Genomic DNA, 20,614 nt, shown 5'->3' with positions numbered 1-20,614 from the left:
ATTACTCACTTAGGCAGGCGCCAGTCAATAGTGCCTTTCTATTTGTCTATTGGGGAATTCCTTCTAAAATTGGCCTTGCACGGTTGTGACACCATTTATAATGAGCGACGTACCGGCCTGGCAGCGTTGGAAGCTGGAAGACTGCCAAGCTCTCTTTGCTAAACTTATCGACTGCCGAACTTAAGTATTTTGTAGTACATTGGCGTAGAAACTATCCGAGCATACTTGTTCAACAAGCGTATGTCTTCACGGCAAAACCTGAACGAAACCAACAAACAAACTGACCGGGAATTCCACTCATGGTCACAGCTTTCGCGTCCTCTGCCGCAACCTCGTTCCTGGATCTTCGCCGATAAGTAGCACCCCACGCTGCCGCTCATGAAAGCAGCAATCACACACTCGGCACTGTACGCTCCGTATTTTGGGAAGCCGCTCCTACGGGAGATGGATTGGCCATGGTGGAGCACATAAGCTGTATGCATTCTCTCAGGCAAAAAACAATTTCTCTGAGAAAGATCATTTTTCAATTATCTCATTGTATCTTCAGAGTTCTAAGTCACAATTATTTTAATTTGTTTTGCAAAAGAAACAAGACACCAAGAAGGAAATGTTTATTTAGGAAGCAATAGATTTTATTATATTGTTCAAAAAGGCCTTATCATCACCGTCAGGCGAAAGCATGCTAAAAGCTCGCCACCTTCAATCAAATTCGCACGGATGAGGACAGCACGGCCCTGTGGTAATGAAATAAAGGAAAAATATTGATATATCATTACTATTTGTTCATCAAATAAACTTTTGCTTGATAATGATGTCCCTTCGCTTGGTTGCGATCGCGGGTCTTATTCGTGCAGAAATCGATCTAGAAAACAAAGCACCCCGTATTTCAAAACACTTTGAGAGCCTCGTTGAATGCAGTATCGGTTAAAGAGAAATTTAATTCATTTTACAGGAACGGAGCTGAGAAGTGTTCATTAAAGAATGCATTTCTCCTATCTACATGCATTATTACCGTGCTCATATTTGCTCCTGTCACTGCGAGATGGTGCAAGGCGCTCACTCGCTAAAAGAGTACTCTCTTTTTGTCTCACCGTAACCTTGCCTCCGTACGAGCAGACAGCATTGCAACTTACCTGAAGTATATTCCAGGCCGCATGACCGAGCCGGTATCGAAAATATCCGTTGTATAGACCTCTCGGTATGGGGCACTCGTTTCTCCAGGTGTCGGTGATCTGCGCTTCGATCTCCGTTTCGGCATTGCATAGACGGTACATGCTGGGCGTGACCATGCAAAGTTAAAAAATATGAGCTGCCTTTTTTTGCATTGTGAGGCAGACAGGCAATAGAAATGTTCAGTTGCTCGGTATATTTTCTCCAAGTGTGTGTTCAGCTAATGGCCGCGAGATGTTTTTAGAGAGTGTAAAACGTGTGACAATTCGTATATCCACACTTAATATCCTTTTTATGTCTAAGATATTGTTTCACTGAATTCGTGATCAACTCCCCAAATGGCAGCGAAGTGAATAGTTTTCGTTCAAAATGAACTCTACGGCGTACAAACCACACTATTCCCCGGGAGACCTTGTTTGATATTTTAGCACCTGCGCAGTAAAATAAGCCAGTTTCATGCTCCGAAAGGCAAAAATTGATCAATAATAATTTCAGTTTTGTCATTACAAGCGTACACTTCTTTTCATGGCCTCTTGCGTACGTGCCTAGAAGTATAAGGTTTATCTACGACATACAGGTCAGGTTAGAAATAGAAAGATGAATAACATGAAGATAGTACACTCGGATAGCGCCAGTTTTATGCAGAAGCTTGTAATGAAGCTTCAGAAAGAATTACAAGAACAGCAGAGGAAAATTTCAGGACTGCGCTCAAATCTGCTGAACAACGAAAATGGGGAATGTCATTTAATAGACTGTAGTTCAAAAGGGTGGCTTTTTGGGCTTGTTGGTGCGTGAACATAGCGAGACTGTAGCGCAAAGCAGACAGGACACACGAGAAGAACGAACAACACGAGCGCTAACTTCCAACAATCTTTATTTCAGACATGCAGCACATTTATACGCCAAAGATAGGAAATCACTTGTGCTGACAGTATCACCGCCGGAGAAAAGAGAGTTCTTTATCGCATAAACTAATAGACGGAGTGCTAACACAAGTCTCTCCGCAAGCATTTATCTTCTCAGCTTCAATTATCCTTCGCGTGGTCATGTCAAAATTTCTTGCTAGCACAACTGTTTGTTCCAAGTACGGTTTGCAAGTTTTCGATTCACAAGAAAGAATATGATCAACAAGAGTACTACCCTTCCCATTCTTGACGTTACGTGCGTGTTCCATTAATCGCTGATTTAGGCACCGTCCTGTCTGTCCGATGTAGTGGCCACCGCATGATAAAGGTATCTTGTACACAACACCTTCAATGCAACTGACGTAAGGCTTCAGATGACGAGTCGTGCAAGCACGTGCTCCGTTCCTGTTTGATTTGCCAGTCTTGCACAAGGTAGCGAGTTTTTTTTTGGAGCTGAAAATACGACAGTTGTGTTTGCCCTACGTCCAATTCTCTTTAAATTATGTGGAATTCTGTGCATATACGGCATAACAACAAAGCGTTTTCTTCCATCGGACAACGGAGGCTGTTGACACTGATTACTATTGAATTTTCTCAGAAGTTTCTCGGCGACAGATACCTTTACATCGGCAGAGTACCCAGCATTAGTCAACCTTGTGGATTGCTCTTTAAAACTTTCAGTTATCTTGTGGGTACACGACTTTTTCAGAGAGTTCTGGAAACACATGCTGACGATGGCTCTTTTTACGAGTTTTGAATGGCGGAATGATACGGCAGTACAGGTTTATTACTGCGAGGCTGGTAGGCCCAGCAAATGCGATTAGGGTGGAAGGTGAAGATGAGGTCTAAAAACCTGATAGTGTTATATACTGGCAATTCAGTGGTTAAAACCAGTGGGTCAAAACATTCCTTCATGACGGTCAAAATGTTAATGGCCTTTGACTCTAATGAGCCAGAGTCACTGTTAACAAGAATTAAGAAATCGTCAACAAATCTAAAGATTTGCAACACGTCCATACCATCAAGGCGACTGATAACAGTCTTGTCAAGTTTAGATAAAAACATGTTGCTTAAAACCGGCGCCAGGCATGAACCGATGCATATACCGTCCTTCTGAAGGTATGGTTTACCTTTCCAGTTAATGAACGTTGATAACCCTGAACGGCTGTTCAGGTTCATGGGAACCAGTGCAACCAGTTCAACCTCAGTAAGCTTGCCAAGGCAATAGCAGAGTCAAAGAAAGATTTCTTAAACGTTTTCTTCAGCGTTAAAACCCATAAACCTGAATAGCCGTTCAGGGTTATCATATCTGAAACTGGGACTTGGCAGAAAACTGTTTCCCTATATTTGCAAGAAAAGTTAAACCTGTTAAGAAATGACGACCCTTTCAGTGTTAAGAATTCTGACGAAATCATAGAGTTTGTCCGATGCGTGCCTGGTGGAAACATTAATGCATTTTCTGTTGACATAAAGGATTTGTATTACTCGTTGCCAAATGACAAGGTACTCTGCTGTGTTGAGGAGTGCATTGAAGATTTCGGGTGTGTTGCTTTTCAAAACACAGCGGGTGTATCAGTGGGTAGCTTCCTTGAACTTCTAGCATTTTGCTTGAAATCAACGTTCATTAACTGGAAAGGTAAACCATACCTTCAGAAGGACGGTATATGCATCGGTTCATGCCTGGCGCCGGTTTTAAGCAACATGTTTTTATCTAAACTTGACAAGACTGTTATCAGTCGCCTTGATGGTATGGACGCGTTGCAAATCTTTAGATTTGTTGACGATTTCTTAATTCTTGTTAACAGTGACTCTGGCTCATTAGAGTCAAAGGCCATTAACATTTTGACCGTCATGAAGGAATGTTTTGACCCACTGGTTTTAACCACTGAATTAATCATCTGTTTAACCGAAACATGGTATCGTCATGACACCGATGTTCTGCGAATACCGGGGTATAACTCTTTTTATGTTAACCGTGCTACAAAACGTGGGGGAGGCGTTGCGCTGCTAGCGAAAAACACGTACGCCTGTGAACTGTTATCTGATCACTGCTTCTGTAATGGTGATATCGAAATGCTCACTGTGAAGTCCGCCCGCCAAACGTTTTCTGTTCTTTACCGGCCCCCCCAGGGAAACTTAGCCACGTTTTTTGACCGCTTTGAGCGCGAATTATTCTTTTTTAACACAGAAACCTTTATTTCCTGTATAGCGGGAGACTTCAACATAGATATTAACAGAGTAAGTCCTGCACAGCAAAAGCTTTCTGCGCTTCTCGGAGCGACTGGATTCCACAACGCTATCAGTAGTCCCACACGCATCACTGCTACCTGTTCTTCGGCGCTAGACCTTATAGTAACAAACAGTCCCAGTACACTCTTTTCGGGCCGGATCGCAATAGATATCAGTGATCATTTACCTGTTTTCTTGCGCCTAGACAAACAAATCCGTACGAAGGCAAACGCACAGGCTCGACGGCAACTTATTTCTCAAGAAAGGCTTGAGCAATTTAGGAGACGCATTGTTTTGGTGAACTGGGATCCCGTATACCGAGAAAATACAGCCGAGGGCGCTTACCGCAAATTTCTGCAAATTTTTCTCTTATTGTACAATGACTGCTTCCCTGTGGTTGACATAACGCCATGCAAAAATGCTCGTAAGCCGTGGATGAACCGTCGCCTCACGCGACTCGTGAAAAAGAAACACAAGATGTTTGCACAGTTCATTAAAACGAGAGATGCGGACGTACTAGCGAGATTTAAATCATTGCGCAATCAGCTGAATAAAGAAATTAGGATAGCTAGAGCCGCTTACTATAACAACTTGTTTGATATCCAGCTTTCTAGAAATCCCAAAGAAAAATGGAGGCGCTTAAACTTAGTTTTAAATAGAAACACACACAGCAGGAACATAACGAGCTTAATAATCGATGGTAAAGAGACCTCAGGTTCATGCCTTGCAAATGCATTTAATAAATTCTTTTCCGAAGTAGGTTATAGCCAATTCAATGCCGGAATCGCGAATTTCTTGAGTGACAAGATAGAGGCATCTCTCTTCTTAAGACCAACGGACGAAAGTGAAGTTTTTGCAATATGCCGAAAATTAAAAGACACCTGCAGTCTTGATGCACATAATATACAGAGCCGACCAGTTAAGTACATTCTTGACATAATTACGCCATGCCTAACCTATATATACAACACCGCACTTATTACAGCTCATTTCCCTACTGACATGCAGCTAGCCAGGGTAGCCGTGATATATAAAAAAGGCGATGCGAACAAGTTGGGAAACTATAGGCCAGTGTCTGTACTTCCGTACTTTTCTAAGGGTTTAGAACAACTGATTCGCATCCGTTTGCAACATTTTCTGCAGAAACATTCCGTAATAACCGACTGTCAGTATGGCTTTACACAAAATAGGTCGACGGAGCATGCGCTACTCGTCCAAAAAGAATACATTTTAAATAATTTTGAGTCACAGCTTCTAACTCTCGGTGTTTTCGTTGATTTCAGTAAAGCCTTCGATTGCCTAAATCACGATATTCTTTTTGCAAAACTAGAGAACTATGGCATACGCGGACATGCTCTCAGCCTAATCAAATCTTATCTGAATTCACGCTCTCAGTATGTGGTGATTAATCATTCCTCTTCACAGATTCTAGGAATTTCGAATGGCGTCCCTCAAGGCAGCATTTTAGGGCCACTCCTGTTTAATATATATATAAATGACATCCCTAATATCAGTAACCACGCAAAATACATTATATATGCAGATGACACCAGCCTATTTTTTTCTTCCAAAGACGTACAAAGCTTAGCAGACACCGCGAATCGCATGCTCTTATCGCTTGCCACATGGTCATCAGCCAACTCATTAAAGATAAACAAAGAAAAAACTAAAGCAGTACTCTTCCTTCCTAAAGGAAAACAAGTACTTTACCGCCCCTCGTTATACCTCAATGGCAGTGAAATCGAGTACGTGGACACATTCAAATCATTAGGTGTAACGTTTAGCAGTACGATGACATGGGATGCCCATGTTAATAATATTGTGTTAACGCTTTCTAGAATTGTCGGAATTACTTCACGTAACAGGCATATTCTACCTATCAAAACTAAAATTACTTTATATTATGCATTTTTTTATTCGCACCTTAGCTATTGCCTTCTTGTCTGGGGCCATACAACGGTATCCAATGTCATTAAACTGCAAACATTACAAAAGAAAATGCTTCGCGCAATTGTCAACGGGACGTATGATTCGCCTACTAAACACATTTACCTACATTATAATATTGTACCTTTCAACAAATTGTTTGACTACAGATTTACATGTCTCTATAAATCAACGATAAAAAAGGGTGATTCATTTTTTTCTGAAATTGTTCCTATTACATGTCGCCACTCATCATACGACATCAGACTGCAGAGTAGGTTTGCATTACCAAAGTGCAGAACTAACTATGGGTTTTGTATGTTGAGATTTATTGTGCCAAAGTTTCTAAATACCCCTTTGAGTGACCAAGTGAATATTATGTCTTTTTCTTCCATTCGTAAAAGCTTCATTCAGCAATCTATGCTACAGTGATGTCAATTGTGTTTGAACGTACTGTGCCACTCTGTGTTATAGCCTCACGGTCTTCTGCGTCTATTATTGCTGCCAGTTATGAGATATGTTCTGTCAACCTTGTTCTGTAGATGCACTTGTATTCATTTTTTTTTTTACCAGTGGTTGTTCTTGCCTTGTGCCTACTGCTGACTTGTAGGGGTGGTGAGGCCCGTCAAGCGGTGCATAATTCACTGCTTTTTTCTCACCATCCCCAGTTTGTATGTACAAACTTAAATAAAGATTGATTGATTGATTGATTGAATTGCCAGTAAATAACACTATCAGGTTTTTAGACCTCATCTTCACCTTCCACCCTAATCGCATTTGCTGGGCCTACCAGCCTCGCAGTAATAAACCTGTACTGCCGTATCATTCCGCCATTCAAAACTCGTAAAAAGAGCCATCGTCAGCATGTGTTTCCAGAACTCTCTGAAAAAGTCGTGTACCCACAAGATAACTGAAAGTTTTAAAGAGCAATCCACAAGGTTGACTAATGCTGGGTACTCTGCCGATGTCCAGGTATCTGTCGCCGAGAAACTTCTGAGAAAATTCAATAGTAATCAGTGTCAACAACCTCCGTTGTCCGATGGAAGAAAACGCTTTGTTGTTATGCCGTATATGCACAGAATTTCACATAATTTAAAGAGAATTGGACGTAGGGCAAACACAACTGTCGTATTTTCAGCTCCAAAAAAAACTCGCTTCCTTGTGCAAGATTGGCAAATCAAACAGTAACGGAGCACGTGCTTGCACGACTCGTCATCTGAAGCCTTACGTCAGTTGCATTGAAGGCGTTGCGTACAAGATACCTTTATCATGCGGTGGCCATTACATCGGACAGACAGGACGGTGCCTAAATCAGCGATTAATGGAACACGCACGTAACGTCAAGAATGGGAAGGGTAGTACTCTTGTTGATCATATTCTTTCTTGTTAATCGAAAACTTGCAAACCGTACTTGGAACAAACAGTTGTGCTAGCAAGAAATTTTGACATGACCACGCGAATGATAATTGAAGCTGAGAAGATAAATGCTTGCGGAGAGACTTGTGCTAGCACTCCGTCTATTAGTTTATGCGATAAAGAACTCTCTTTTCTCCGGCGGTGATACTGTCAGCACAAGTGATTTCCTATTTTTGGCGTATAAATGTGCTGCATGTCTGAAATAAAGATTGTTGGAAGTTAGCGCTCGTGTTGTTCGTTCTTCTCGTGTGTCCTGTCTGCTTTGCGCTACAGTCTCGCTATATAATAGACTGTTTTCATAACTGCTTTGGCATTGCTATTCTACTATCATCACTATCGCTACTATCATCACTATCAACTAAACTGCATCGTCGTTGCTATCACTACTACAATTGTCACGCTAGACAAGGAGAATTGCGATCGGCGTGGAGTAGTATCTTGCGCTCTATGGGAAATGGTTCGATACCGGTGGAGGCAGACATTTTTTTAAGTCTCAGTTCGTGCAAACATTGCCTGAGAATGACTTCTGCGGACATTTCAGCAGCATATCAGCTAAGAAAAAATACCGTCATTAGTCGCCACACGCTGAGAAAAACTTGACGGGAACGCCTTCCTGCTACCATTACACTAGCGTTTGGAGAGCGCACTATTGCAAACGTTTGTTCCTGCCGAAACACATTACCTGTTTACTGCCGCATCAAGTGGACTGCCAAAATATTAACATAAATTAATTCACATGTGCAATGTCAGTGCACAGCAAAGAGCCTTTTGCGATCGATATTTCCAGAGCCCTTCACTACGGCGTCCCTTTTAGCCTGGGTCGCCTTTGTATGTTAAACCTTATGAACGAATCCTAAACAAAGCCAAACTGGTTATTGTGGTTAGCCGAAGTGTAAAGTTTTATACCCCTCACATGTGTACCTGACATTTTAATTCCCCGAGACACATTTATAAAAGAAGCGTCAGTTATTACATTCGTATTGGACTGCAGGGGGGTTTGAGGTGTGATGTTTTTCGCACGCATTCAAAGCCAAACAGAACAGCACATCGAGAATACATCGGATGAAGTAGCGATCACTTCTCGCAGCCAGTTCGAGGACTATGCCAGCAAATCTCTTTAAATACCAATTTCTCGCATCCATAGATAACAAAAATCGCGCAGAAAATTGTCTCCCGACGCCATGTTCGCACCGTGTCCGCAATCTCGCTGTGTAGGTGCGGGCTATATAATAACAATGAAACACGTGGTTAGTTCACTATATATTTTTTGGCTCCGTGAAATTTTAAAATGCTTATATTTTTTTAACATTGCACGCTGTTAGTTGGTTGCTCCCTTAAGTAAAATAAAAAAAAAATAGAACTAACTGTGCATTTTAACTGGTCCCGGCTAGCAGCTGTTTTTTGCTTTCCCCAGTAATAGTTACGAAGAAATAAACTGGAAATCAAGTAAGGTTTAAGCATTCCGCCGCAGTGGTGCAGTGGTTAGTGAGCTCAATTCTGTTCCCAAGGATGCACAGTCGAATCTCAGCCGCGGCGGCAACCTTTCGATGGAGGCAAAAAGCAAGGCGCCTGTGTGCTATGCGATGTCACAGCACGTTAAAACCCCAGGTGGCTGAAATTTTCGCAGCCCTTCCCTGTGGCGTTTCAAATAGCCTGAGTCGCTTAGGGACGTTACACACCAGACACCAATAAAGCAAACCGAGCGTTAAAAATACAGCCACAAGTACAGATAATGTCATGTGGGCTTGTTTGTTACCGTGTCACAATGAAAGAAAAAACAGGTCGAAGGACGCAACAACGACACACTGGAGCAGATACCACAACGCTTGCGCTGCCTGCTTCTGTGCAGTCGTGTTGCGTCCTTCGCATTGCTTTTGTAGCAGCAACAAGTTTTCGCAGAAAAGCGGATTCACGCGAAATACCGTTGCTAAAGGTAGCCTTTTCGTCAGTGTTCTCCAAAGTGAACACACGAGATTGGTTGCTGCAAGTATACCGAATGTGACTCTAATTCTAAAACGTCGAGCGCATCCATCATCATGCTGCTTTGTAAATATGAACTGAATATCAAAATCGTTCGCTAGTGACTAATATGGTCAAGGAACACCAGTTGAAGGCGATCCGGGTGCGCACAGACCACTAGGTTAAAATTTGGGTGCTGGCTAAGCCGTGACATAATGGACTTTCCCCGTGAATCGGGCTGGTTTTTGCCCCATAAACGTCCCCAGTAATAAAGCATACAAATGTGTAAGGACGAAGAAATTCCATTTTTCCCCCTACGCAATCGAACAATGAAACGTCAGCTTGATTTGATTGCTGAATGTATTTATTCTTATATTTTTAACGTTCTTTGCTATACTACATTTCCTAATCTTCTCTTGCCTGGACAACACTGCTGCCTAAAGTATTTGAAAATAAGTCAAAAAAAAAAAACTTCAAGCGTTTGCAACTACTTTAACGCGCATTGACTTACCAGGAGCCGATGTTGTCGACGCACGGAATCTGAGGCCCTCCGGCAGCCGCCATGATCAAATCAAGTCTCGGCCTATGCTGTATTCTGTGCATGAACTCCACCGTGTAGTTAAGGCTCAAGTACTGCCCCAATGTGGCATTCGTAATGATAGCGTTGCCAATGTACACATTCTTATTCTCTGCAAAAACAGGGGCCGAAATAAGGTAAACTGGTCATGCAGCAATGTGTTCCCTCCAATTTATTTTAAATGCCCTCTTCTTTCTCACGTAGAGCATCTCTGTTTATTTGTCGATATTGCATAGCGCCTGGTCTCTACATTCGTGTTATATTTCTTTATTTTTTTCGAACATTGTTTCTTTTTGTCCGTTTCCTCCTTTTATCGAAGCAGAAGTACGCTGTTTCTGCAGACAGTACCACCTAACGCACCGAACTTTCATTAGACCTTTTTTGATGTTACATTGAGTGGCCGGATGCTAAAAATATTCCTAATAATATCGTCGTTGACAGACGATTCAAGCTACTCGCTTTGGCGATCCTGGTATCCAGGCAAGTGCCACTGTTGTGCTTTCTCTTCAAGCAGCCGAATCACTTTCTTTGCAACGGGAACCTTTCCCCTTCAGGCGAATTTTTTCTCTTTTTTTCTCCAGCGATGGCAAAATGATAAGCAGGGAGCGGTACACCCGCATTTGGCCCGTTCCAATCATTTCATTTCGCTATATTCCAGGCGCGATATACGGGTGCTGGCAGCGATAGCCGCATTCTTCTCCTCCACAGAGAGTCTCATGCGATAGCTATTCGATCATACAGCCAGCAAAACTTCGCCCTCAAACCGTGTATCTAAATCGCCCTGTGACTATGCCAACACCAGGAATCAACCGGACGCGACGCTGTATGCGATCCTCGGAACATCTTAGAGGTGCCTGAAGCACAAAAATCTTTCCTCAGCCTCATTGTAGAGATTATGATACGCATGAAACGGATTTTATAGAAGAATGCATAGAATACCCTGAGATGCCTCATAGCTGGTGGTGCTATCTGCCCTCTGATTCTGGCAAGTTATTATTTTTTTTTGGCAACTGGAACGGTGGTCAGCATTGCCTGCTCATAATGTTCTGTGGCAGTCGCCAGGACGGGGCGATGCGCGTCCACATCTATGGAATAGTAGTTGGAGGAGCGGCAGCGGCCGCGTCTGGTAGAGGGGAAAGCGCTCGTGAGTCATGTTACGACCAAGCATCCGCATTTGCGCGCTCTATTGTTCGCCTGTGGGCATGGAAAAGTATTGTGAATATGTGGTGATGGTCCAATGGCTCTAAGTGAGCCTGTTTCCAGGAATCCTGTTTTGTAAGCCTGTTTTGCTTTGTGGACAACCTGCAAATGCCAAATTGACCCTGTCAAGAGAACGTCTGGAAAAACACAAAGAAACGTCCCCCTGCGGGAAATAGCAGGAAGTGCTTTCTTTTGTTCACCCTTCCAGTCGAGAAGGGCTATCGTCCAGTGAGGAATGTCTACTTTTCAAAGGAGACGACAGAGTGACATGTCCGCTGACGTGCAGGACAAGAAAGGAGCATGACGAATACAGCCATTAAGTGATTTCCCAGGAATGCAGGAAAGATTTGCAATTGTCGAAAACGGACAATGCTGGGAGCGGATGCGGCGCCACGTGCACTCGGGTTTCTGAGAAGTAAAACCCCTTGTCAGAACCAGCCTGTGGTTTCTTTGCTGAAGAATAGAAATGTACCTCCTCTCCTCGCCGTTCCCAAGCTTTTCCCGCCAACAAGTGATCACGCCCAACGAATGAATGCCGAACCAGTCAGTGCTTCAGACCATCAGTGCAGTGATGTGTTCGATTGGATGCCGATACCTGAGGGGCGTGCCCTGGATTTGGTTGGTCAGCATCTTCAGAGAGGGGCTGGACATAGGGGGTTTTAAGGACGCTGCAGAGCACGAAATGTCGCTCTGAGCCCTGGGTAAACGGCTCATCCAGTCGCTTCTCGCTATGAACTCTTAACGCTTGCCATTTTGCTGATGTACCCTTCTTTTTCGTGTAAATAATCTTGTAAATAAGTTTCTCAAAGTGCCATTAAACCTGCTTGTACATATTTCACCAACTTCGAAGATTCAATCCTACTTCAACCCCGAGTCTCTGCACGCTACCAAGTGAAGGCCGGGTCGACGTAGCCCCAGCGTCACGACAACTGGTGATCAGCGGTAGGATCTGAATCTACAAGCACAACGACTGGTGACCAGCGTTGGGATCTGAATCTACAAGCCACAACATCTGGTGATTGGAGGTGGATCTGAATCTACAAGCCACAACATCTGATGACTGGAGGTGGGATCTGAATCTACAAGCCACAACATCTGGTGATTGGAGGTGGATCAGAATCTGCAAGCCACAACATCTAGTGATCGGAGGTGGCATCTCAAGCAACAAGCAGGAGCAACAATCGGCCAACAAGAAAGCAGCTCGGAACATCGATCGCATGTGTGGGTGAGTGCTTGGCTTTTCTTCTGATGTGGACCAGGTTCTAGAACAGGGTTAGATTTTAGAACTGGTAAAAAGTGTTGAAACGCCTTTAGGTTTGGTAGTTTGCACTGTTGTTTTGGAAGTAGCCGACACTCGGAGCGATCATGGACCTACAAAAGCTGCAGAAACCGGAACTGTTGCAATTGTGTGAGGAATTGGGAATTGATACAAGTGGTTTGGCACGAAAACCCTTGATTATAAAGGCAATCACTGATCTGGGAACCGATGATGAGGAGCTCAGTGAAGCATGGAACCTCATCGGTCAAAAAAAGGAGCAGCTCAGACAGCAGAAAGAGCGGGAAAAAGAGGAAAAGAGGCGTGAGCGTGAACTTGAGAGGGAAAAAGAGGAAAGGGAGCGCGAACGTGAGTGGGAAAAAGAGGAAAAGAAGCGTGAAAGAGAAGCAAAAAAGCTGGACCAAGAAATTGAGCTCCGGAAATTAGAACTAGAGTTGAGCAAGAGGTCGGGCAATTGTCCCCAGCTAGCGGTACCTCTTCTCAACAAGGAGGCAGATTTCAAGATGTCAAAGTACATGCAGCCATATGTGATAACAGGGGATATCGGTCTGTATCTGGCTAACTTTGAGCGAACCTGCGAAAAACTGTCCTTCCAGCGAGACACTTGGTCTCAGAGATTATTGACGGTTCTGCCCTGCGAGGCAGCGGAGGTTGTCGCGCGGCTAAGCAAGGAGGACGCGGACAACTACGAGAAGGTCAAAGCTTGCCTTCTGAGAAAGTATAGGCTTAGCGCCGAGGCGTTCAGACAACGTTTTCGGAACGCTACTAAGTCCAGGGACGAGAGTTACCCTGAATTCCTGTACAATTTAAGAGTAAATTTGGGCGAGTGGCTAAAGAGCACAGATTCCTACAGTGATAGGGACGCTGTAGTCGAGCGAATTCTTTTGGAGCAGTTTTATAACTGCCTCCCAGAAAAAGAAAGAAATTGGTTACAGGACCGAGGCGAAATTAAGTCGGCAACTGAAGCTGCCGAACTTATTGAGGAGTATGCTTCGCGCCGACAATTCAGCAACCCAGCAGTGGATAGGCCCCGCAATCCCAAGTTCAGTGTGAAAAACCGTCAGGAAAGGCACTTTGCTAGAGTTGGAAACGAAGAAATGAAGGTTTCTTCAGGCAAATTCCCTAGAAAGGACGGCAGTGAGAAAAGTGGGGAAGTGACCAACGTGCAGAACACAAAGAATAAGCTTGAGGCTAGGAAGCCGCTCACATGCTTTAGGTGTAATGAGCAGGGTCACATTGCCGTCAACTGCCGGAAAGAAAAGATTGCTTTCTCGTATGTCAGTGACTGCGATGAAAATATGCAGCTTTTGGAACCTTACATGCATGACCTAGTAGTCAACGGGAAGCCTTGCAAGGTACTGCGCGATTCGGCCGCAACGATGGATGTTGTCCATCCGGTGTATGTGTCGCCTTCCGACTATACAGGACAGTGTGCGTGGATCCGCCAGGTAGTGGAGGAACAGAGTGTGTGCTTGCCAATCGCGAACGTGGTCATCGAGGGCCCTTTCGGCAAGTTGACAACCGAGGCTGCCGTTTCAGGAAAGCTTCCTAAGTGCTATCCGTATTTGTTCTCCAACAAATCGGATATGCTACTGCGAAAGAGGGGCATCCTTTTCGGAGACAGAGTTGTGCCAGCCTTAACACGTTCAAAGGCGCGAGAACTAGCTACACTGCTAATTCCAGAAAAATCCACCGCGGAGGAAACGACAGCTAAAACAGTGGTCGATGCGGAAGACAGTGGGTCAGAAAACTTTGAGAGCAAGGCATCTCAAATAAGTCAACTTGAAAGTGAGCTTGATGAGACGCGGAATGAGGACGTCCTTGGGAGTAACCTCTTGCCGCCAGCGTCTAGTAATCTAACGAGGCTTTTAAGTGAAAACCGAGAGGACTTAGCTATGGAGCAAACCGTGGTAAATCTAACGTTAAACCTTCCCGAGGAGATGGGGGATAACTTGATTTGCCTCAGCGGAAAGGGAAGCAACGCTCAGGAGCTTCTCAAAAAGACGGAGCAGAGAGGAGAACTAAAGAAATCCCAGCTGTCCGATCTGGGCGAGATAATAACAGAGTTTGAGGCCTGCTTCGTGGACAGGCCAGGCAGAACTGATTTGACTGAGCACGATATTGAGCTGACTTCAGACGTGCCAGTGCGATCAAGGTGCTACCGATTTTCTCCAAGGCAAAGAGAAATTCTGGATAGGGAAGTAACTCGCATGCTGGAATTGGGAGTAATAAAACCCTCGGAAAGCGATTATGCTTCGCCTATGATCTTAGTAGAAGCTCCAGGTAAAGACCCTAGGCCTGTGGTAGACTACCGAAAGCTAAATTCTCTCACCAGGGATCAAGTGTATCCTATTCCGAATATTGAGGAGAGAGTAGAACAGGTCAGTAGAGCGGCATATGTGACTACGCTGGACCTTACTCGAGGTTACTGGCAAGTACCGCTCACTGAACGCGCCAGCAGATACGCGGCTTTCGTCACTCCGACGGGCAGCTACCAGCCAACAATGATGAGTTTCGGGCTCAAAAATGCTCCATTTTGTTTTTCCCGACTCATGGATAGGGTTTTAAAGGGGTGTGAAACATTCGCGGTGCCTTATTTAGACGACATTGCGGTTTTTTCCGACTCATGGGCGGACCATATGGTACATCTAAGAGCTGTACTGAGCCTTTTGCGTCAAGCTGGACTAACCGTAAAGGCCGAGAAATGTTGCCTGGCAAGGGCGACCGTGGACTACTTGGGTCACAATGTAGGTCAAGGTTTCAGGAAACCCAGCGAGATTAAGATTTCTGCGGTAGCAGACTATCCGCGGCCGAGCACGAAGACGGAAATTCGAGCATTCCTAGGTCTGACTGGGTACTACAATCACTACATCCCTAACTATTCAGCTTTGGCTAGCCCTCTGACCGACGCTCTCCGCAAGACAGAACCGACAAATGTAGTCTGGGACGAACAAAAGGAAGCCTCCTTCGTAAACCTGAAGGCTGTGCTGATTAGCCGTCCGGTATTGCGAGCTCCAGACTATGGCCGAGAATTCACGGTCCAGTGTGATGCCAGTGATCGAGGGTTAGGTGCTGTTCTCTGCCAGAGAGATGACGACGGTAATGAGCACCCCGTGCTCTACTTGAGCAGAAAACTGAGTTCTAGAGAGAGGGCTTATTGCGCGTCAGAGAAAGAGTGCGCTTGCATTGTATGGGCCATTCAAAAATTGCAGTGTTATCTTGGAGGGGCCAAATTCACCGTAGAGACGGACCATTGTCCCCTGGCTTGGCTGCAAACTGCGACATCAAAGAACAGTCGCCTTCTTAGGTGGAGCTTGATTTTACAGCAGTACAATTTTGAAATAAGATACAAAAAGGGGAAGTTAAATGGGAATGCGGACGCGCTTAGCCGCTCTTTCTAAGCGGTCCGAGATGTTCCTCACCATGTATCCAAATTGATAATCAGGTTTTTTTTTTTTTCGTGCGCTTGTATATGTGTGACTATGTAAAGCAGCACTTTGGTTTTCTAGGAATACGTGGGTCCTGAACGTCTTGAGAGTGGGCTTTTCTCGAACAACAATGGCAGTTTTCTTTTGACCTGGTCTCTTCAGACGGGAGCCGAGTGCTTGTTTAGACATGTGGTTGAGTTTCAGACAGCTCGAGCAATTTGGCCTACAACAATCAAGACAACGCGACAAGCAACAGCGAGCTTCAAGCGTTCACGTGCAGGCCATTAAGTCGTCTCTTCATGCAGCAGCTGGGACTGCTGCCCTCCGAGACTCTTCTGGCGGGGGAGGAGGCTGTTACGACCAAGCATCCGCATTTGCGCGCTCTATTGTTCGCCTGTGGGCATGGAAAAGTATTGTGAATATGTGGTGATGGTCCAATGGCTCTAAGTGAGCCTGTTTCCAGGAATCCTGTTTTGTAAGCCTGTTTTGCTTTGTGGACAACCTGCAAATGCCAAATTGACCCTGTCAAGAGAACGTCTGGAAAAACACAAAGAAACGTCCCCCTGCGGGAAATAGCAGGAAGTGCTTTCTTTTGTTCACCCTTCCAGTCGAGAAGGGCTATCGTCCAGTGAGGAATGTCTACTTTTCAAAGGAGACGACAGAGTGACATGTCCGCTGACGTGCAGGACAAGAAAGGAGCATGACGCATACAGCCATTAAGTGATTTCCCAGGAATGCAGGAAAGATTTGCAATTGTCGAAAACGGACAATGCTGGGAGCGGATGCGGCGCCACGTGCACTCGGGTTTCTGAGAAGTAAAACCCCTTGTCAGAACCAGCCTGTGGTTTCTTTGCTGAAGAATAGAAATGTACCTCCTCTCCTCGCCGTTCCCAAGCTTTTCCCGCCAACAAGTGATCACGCCCAACGAATGAATGCCGAACCAGTCAGTGCTTCAGACCATCAGTGCAGTGATGTGTTCGATTGGATGCCGATACCTGAGGGGCGTGCCCTGGATTTGGTTGGTCAGCATCTTCAGAGAGGGGCTGGACATAGGGGGTTTTAAGGACGCTGCAGAGCACGAAATGTCGCTCTGAGCCCTGGGTAAACGGCTCATCCAGTCGCTTCTCGCTATGAACTCTTAACGCTTGCCATTTTGCTGATGTACCCTTCTTTTTCGTGTAAATAATCTTGTAAATAAGTTTCTCAAAGTGCCATTAAACCTGCTTGTACATATTTCACCAACTTCGAAGATTCAATCCTACTTCAACCCCGAGTCTCTGCACGCTACCAAGTGAAGGCCGGGTCGACGTAGCCCCAGCGTCACGACAGTCATGACTGCGCTGCTTAGTTCTATTCAATAGGCACTGGTCGCGCGCGTCTCTACAGTCCCACCTGGGCTGTGAACGTGGCATTTATGGCAATTTTAGAGACATGAAGAGCCATCACCACTAGCCACTTCACTTTCAGCTGCACTGTGTGTTTCGTGCATGTTTCATCCAGGATGGCTGAATAAAATGAGGGTTTCCTTTCGTGGGGATAACAAAGGTTTCATTACCATTTAGGCAGCCTAGGAGTAATTCGAAAGATACAGAGATCGGTCTACTTCAAAATCTCGTTGAGTTCGCTATCAGCTGCTGTGGATGGACCTGTTTGGCTGTAAGCACATCAACTTCTTCTCCACTATCTGCCCTAAAATTCACTTTGTTTCAGTTCGATTCAAGGAGTGTGTACACTGAGCTAGGTTTCTGGCTGTTCATTCCAAAATATGGTCTTCTTTGCTATTTACCTCCAGATCATCCACCACCGTACTGTATTTGCACACTACCGCCAAGTGTTGCTGCTTTTTGCACTGCATGCACACTTCCTGCCAAGTTGGGAATCATATTTTTCTGTGTCCATGGTTTGCTGTGTCCGTGGTCCGGGGTTTGCTACGTATCACTTCGAGAGGTGATACCGTATAACGTGAATCGTTCGCTGTCCGATGCGCTAGGCTCCTTTCTCACTTTCCTATGAGACCACATACGTAACCGTGGGCAAAATATCGAGCATTTCAGTACCTTGACTGATCCAGCTCTACTGCACGTTCACGGTGGCAGCACTGCTACCCCCAAACATTTTAAATAGCGGAAGTAATTAAACAAGGCGGGAACGATCGCGACGTCCTACTGTAATGGACCCTGGGCGAACACAATGCTGCTTAGGTTATTTTTGTTTTCACAGAATAGCGTTCGGACAGAAAATATTCGGCCCTTGGTTCCGAATATTAAGGATTGGCTTTTTTTCAGTATGGCAGTCATTTTTCACGTTTGGTTTGAGGTCCGCGGTAACTGTAAGGAATGTCCGCCTACATTTGGCGACTATTAGAGCTTAATGCATTCCTTGACGGACCCGTATATCATACATGTATGACGGCACTGTTTTTACTCTGAAACTTTACTGTGTAAAGGCATACGTTCAAAATTCTAGATTTTTTTTTTTCATGTGCATTACATCCATTCAGTCTTATACGTTGCATGCTTTTATAAATACCTGCCAGTTTTCTTTCGACGCCCTTTTCTGGCTACATGCCACCGAGTACACTGTGATCGATCGAGAAAACCAAAACGTATAATGATGCTTACATATTGCTATAAGTTAGCCGCTTATGCTATGAGAAAGACTATGTTAAAGTGGATATCAAATGCTTGGAGCTTTTCCACACGTAACCGCTGGTGCCCTTTCGTAGTGCTCTGCATTGCAAGACAATTCGAAATTCAGCTCTGTGAACAATACCTTCAATAATTACTGTACAATTCTGTATTCCTAAATGTACTAAACGTTCCTATAAAAGATTTTTTTTCGAATAACTATACTTTCGACATATATGGGCTAATGTAGCGGAGAAATCGAGATCACGAATGGGCGCAGAGAGCGGTCAGCTTAGCTTATGAGTATCGCCGCAAGCTTTAACATTTAGAAGGCACGCAGCTTGTCGTGATCATAAGCCAACTACGGTGAAATCACTGCATGATTACAATAGCAAGCTTCCGAGAGTATACTTGCTTTTTAGTAAACATGTATCTGATGGAACAAACGTACTTAGATCACTAAAGCCCCTTTATATTCCGTCCAATGTCGTATGGGATAAGCTTGAACAACATTGCTTTTAGCCAGTAAGTAGATCAGAATTTTGGCCTATGAAATGTTACGGTGCTTACTGCGATATTTGCCTCAGTGCAGTTCCCATCTGTACAGAACACGGCAGAGACGAATATGAATACATGTAACCCAGAGCACTATTTATGGCACTTATGTCCATGCCCCATGCAAGAACTAGTTTGCGTCGGGTACAGAGAGCTCTAGAAATGGTATTGTTAGCGGCGTCGAGAAACATTAGAGAGTGTGCATAAAAAAGAGAGTTCTCTAGTCAAATGTTTCCCAAATCGTTAACTAAATTCTGTCTCCAAAATATGAACGCATTGTTCAGACTCTCTTAAAGCATTTTTGGAGCACGGATGTTAACAAAAGAGAGAAGCCTATGCGATAGCTTCCAAGTGTATATGACAAATGTTGGTGGTATGGATGCACTCAGTTTCAAATAAGACTCTGCTTCACTATCTTTGCTATCCGTCACCTAAGCACCCGTGAACTATCTTTGCTCACCTAAGCAGTAGTGAACGGTCGGTGATTGAATCCAACCCTGACAGCCTGCCAGAAAGAAGACGAGCCACAGCCTTTCCACTGGCATTTGCTTCTTCGGTGAGATGGGCACCACGTTCTTTTATTACATATAAGAAGCCAACACGTGCGGCTACAAAGTCATAAAATACTCTTGGAGCCATCTGTTTGGCGTAAAACTGTAAATGTTGCTAATGAATGCGTTATTAAACGCGGTGCTATGCCCCAGGCAAACATTAAATGAACTTCATATGTAAGGTTGGATGGACGGACGAACGGACGGATGGCTGGTCTGTACGTCGGTCGGATGGACGGAGGGACGGACGGACGGACGGACGGACGGACGGACGGACGGACGGACGGACAAACAAGGAAACACACACACCAACACGTTGGGTCTCTACTCAACTACTGATTATGTGCTCCATGTCGTACCTAACTGTTTGCTACCCCTTCGAACTCTCTCACTCAAGGACCGCCACCTTAGCTTAAAGGGGCGGGGGGGGGGGGGGGGGGGGGGGGCGGGGCTGTCTCTGGTTGCAATGACATAACGCTAAACTGCAATGTTGTGGCAATTGATCACATACTCATACGTCATCTTGAATCTAGGATGGGCACAAAATATAGAAACGTAATGGCAAGGAATAAATGAACGTCTTACCTTTATTTTTAAACCTTAGGACCTATGGTATAGTGGCGGTCCCTGCTTCGACACCCGTATGGATGTGACCCCATTCGATTGTGAGATGTTCAGTTATTCCTAATCATATAATACACATTGCACATGTCTCAATTTACATAAATTTTCTTTCATAGCTGAGCATTCTAAGACACTCCGATCAGGCTTTTCTTCAAAACGATTCCTGCCCCA

The 20,614-nt window shown here is 44.6% G+C and overlaps 1 protein-coding gene across 1 annotated transcript; it reads right to left on the bottom strand.

Annotated features, from left to right (window-relative positions):
* Nucleotides 1-644: 644 nt before the first annotated feature.
* LOC146172826 (uncharacterized) lies at nucleotides 645-19,813 on the bottom strand. Its single transcript, XM_084584405.1, has 4 exons — nucleotides 19,729-19,813; nucleotides 10,117-10,294; nucleotides 1,134-1,275; nucleotides 645-734 (listed from the first exon to the last, which is right to left on the bottom strand). The coding sequence occupies exons 1-4, from the start codon at nucleotides 19,811-19,813 to the stop codon at nucleotides 645-647; spliced, it is 495 nt and encodes a 164-aa protein (XP_084440531.1).
* Nucleotides 19,814-20,614: the final 801 nt, after the last annotated feature.

This window comes from Amblyomma maculatum, chromosome 11 (assembly GCF_055883805.1).
Source record: "Amblyomma maculatum isolate TAMU_Amacu chromosome 11, ASM5588380v1, whole genome shotgun sequence".
Lineage (NCBI taxonomy): Eukaryota > Metazoa > Arthropoda > Arachnida > Ixodida > Ixodidae > Amblyomma > Amblyomma maculatum.
Note: the sequence above shows the minus strand (reverse complement) of the source record. Positions and strands in the feature narration are given on the sequence as shown.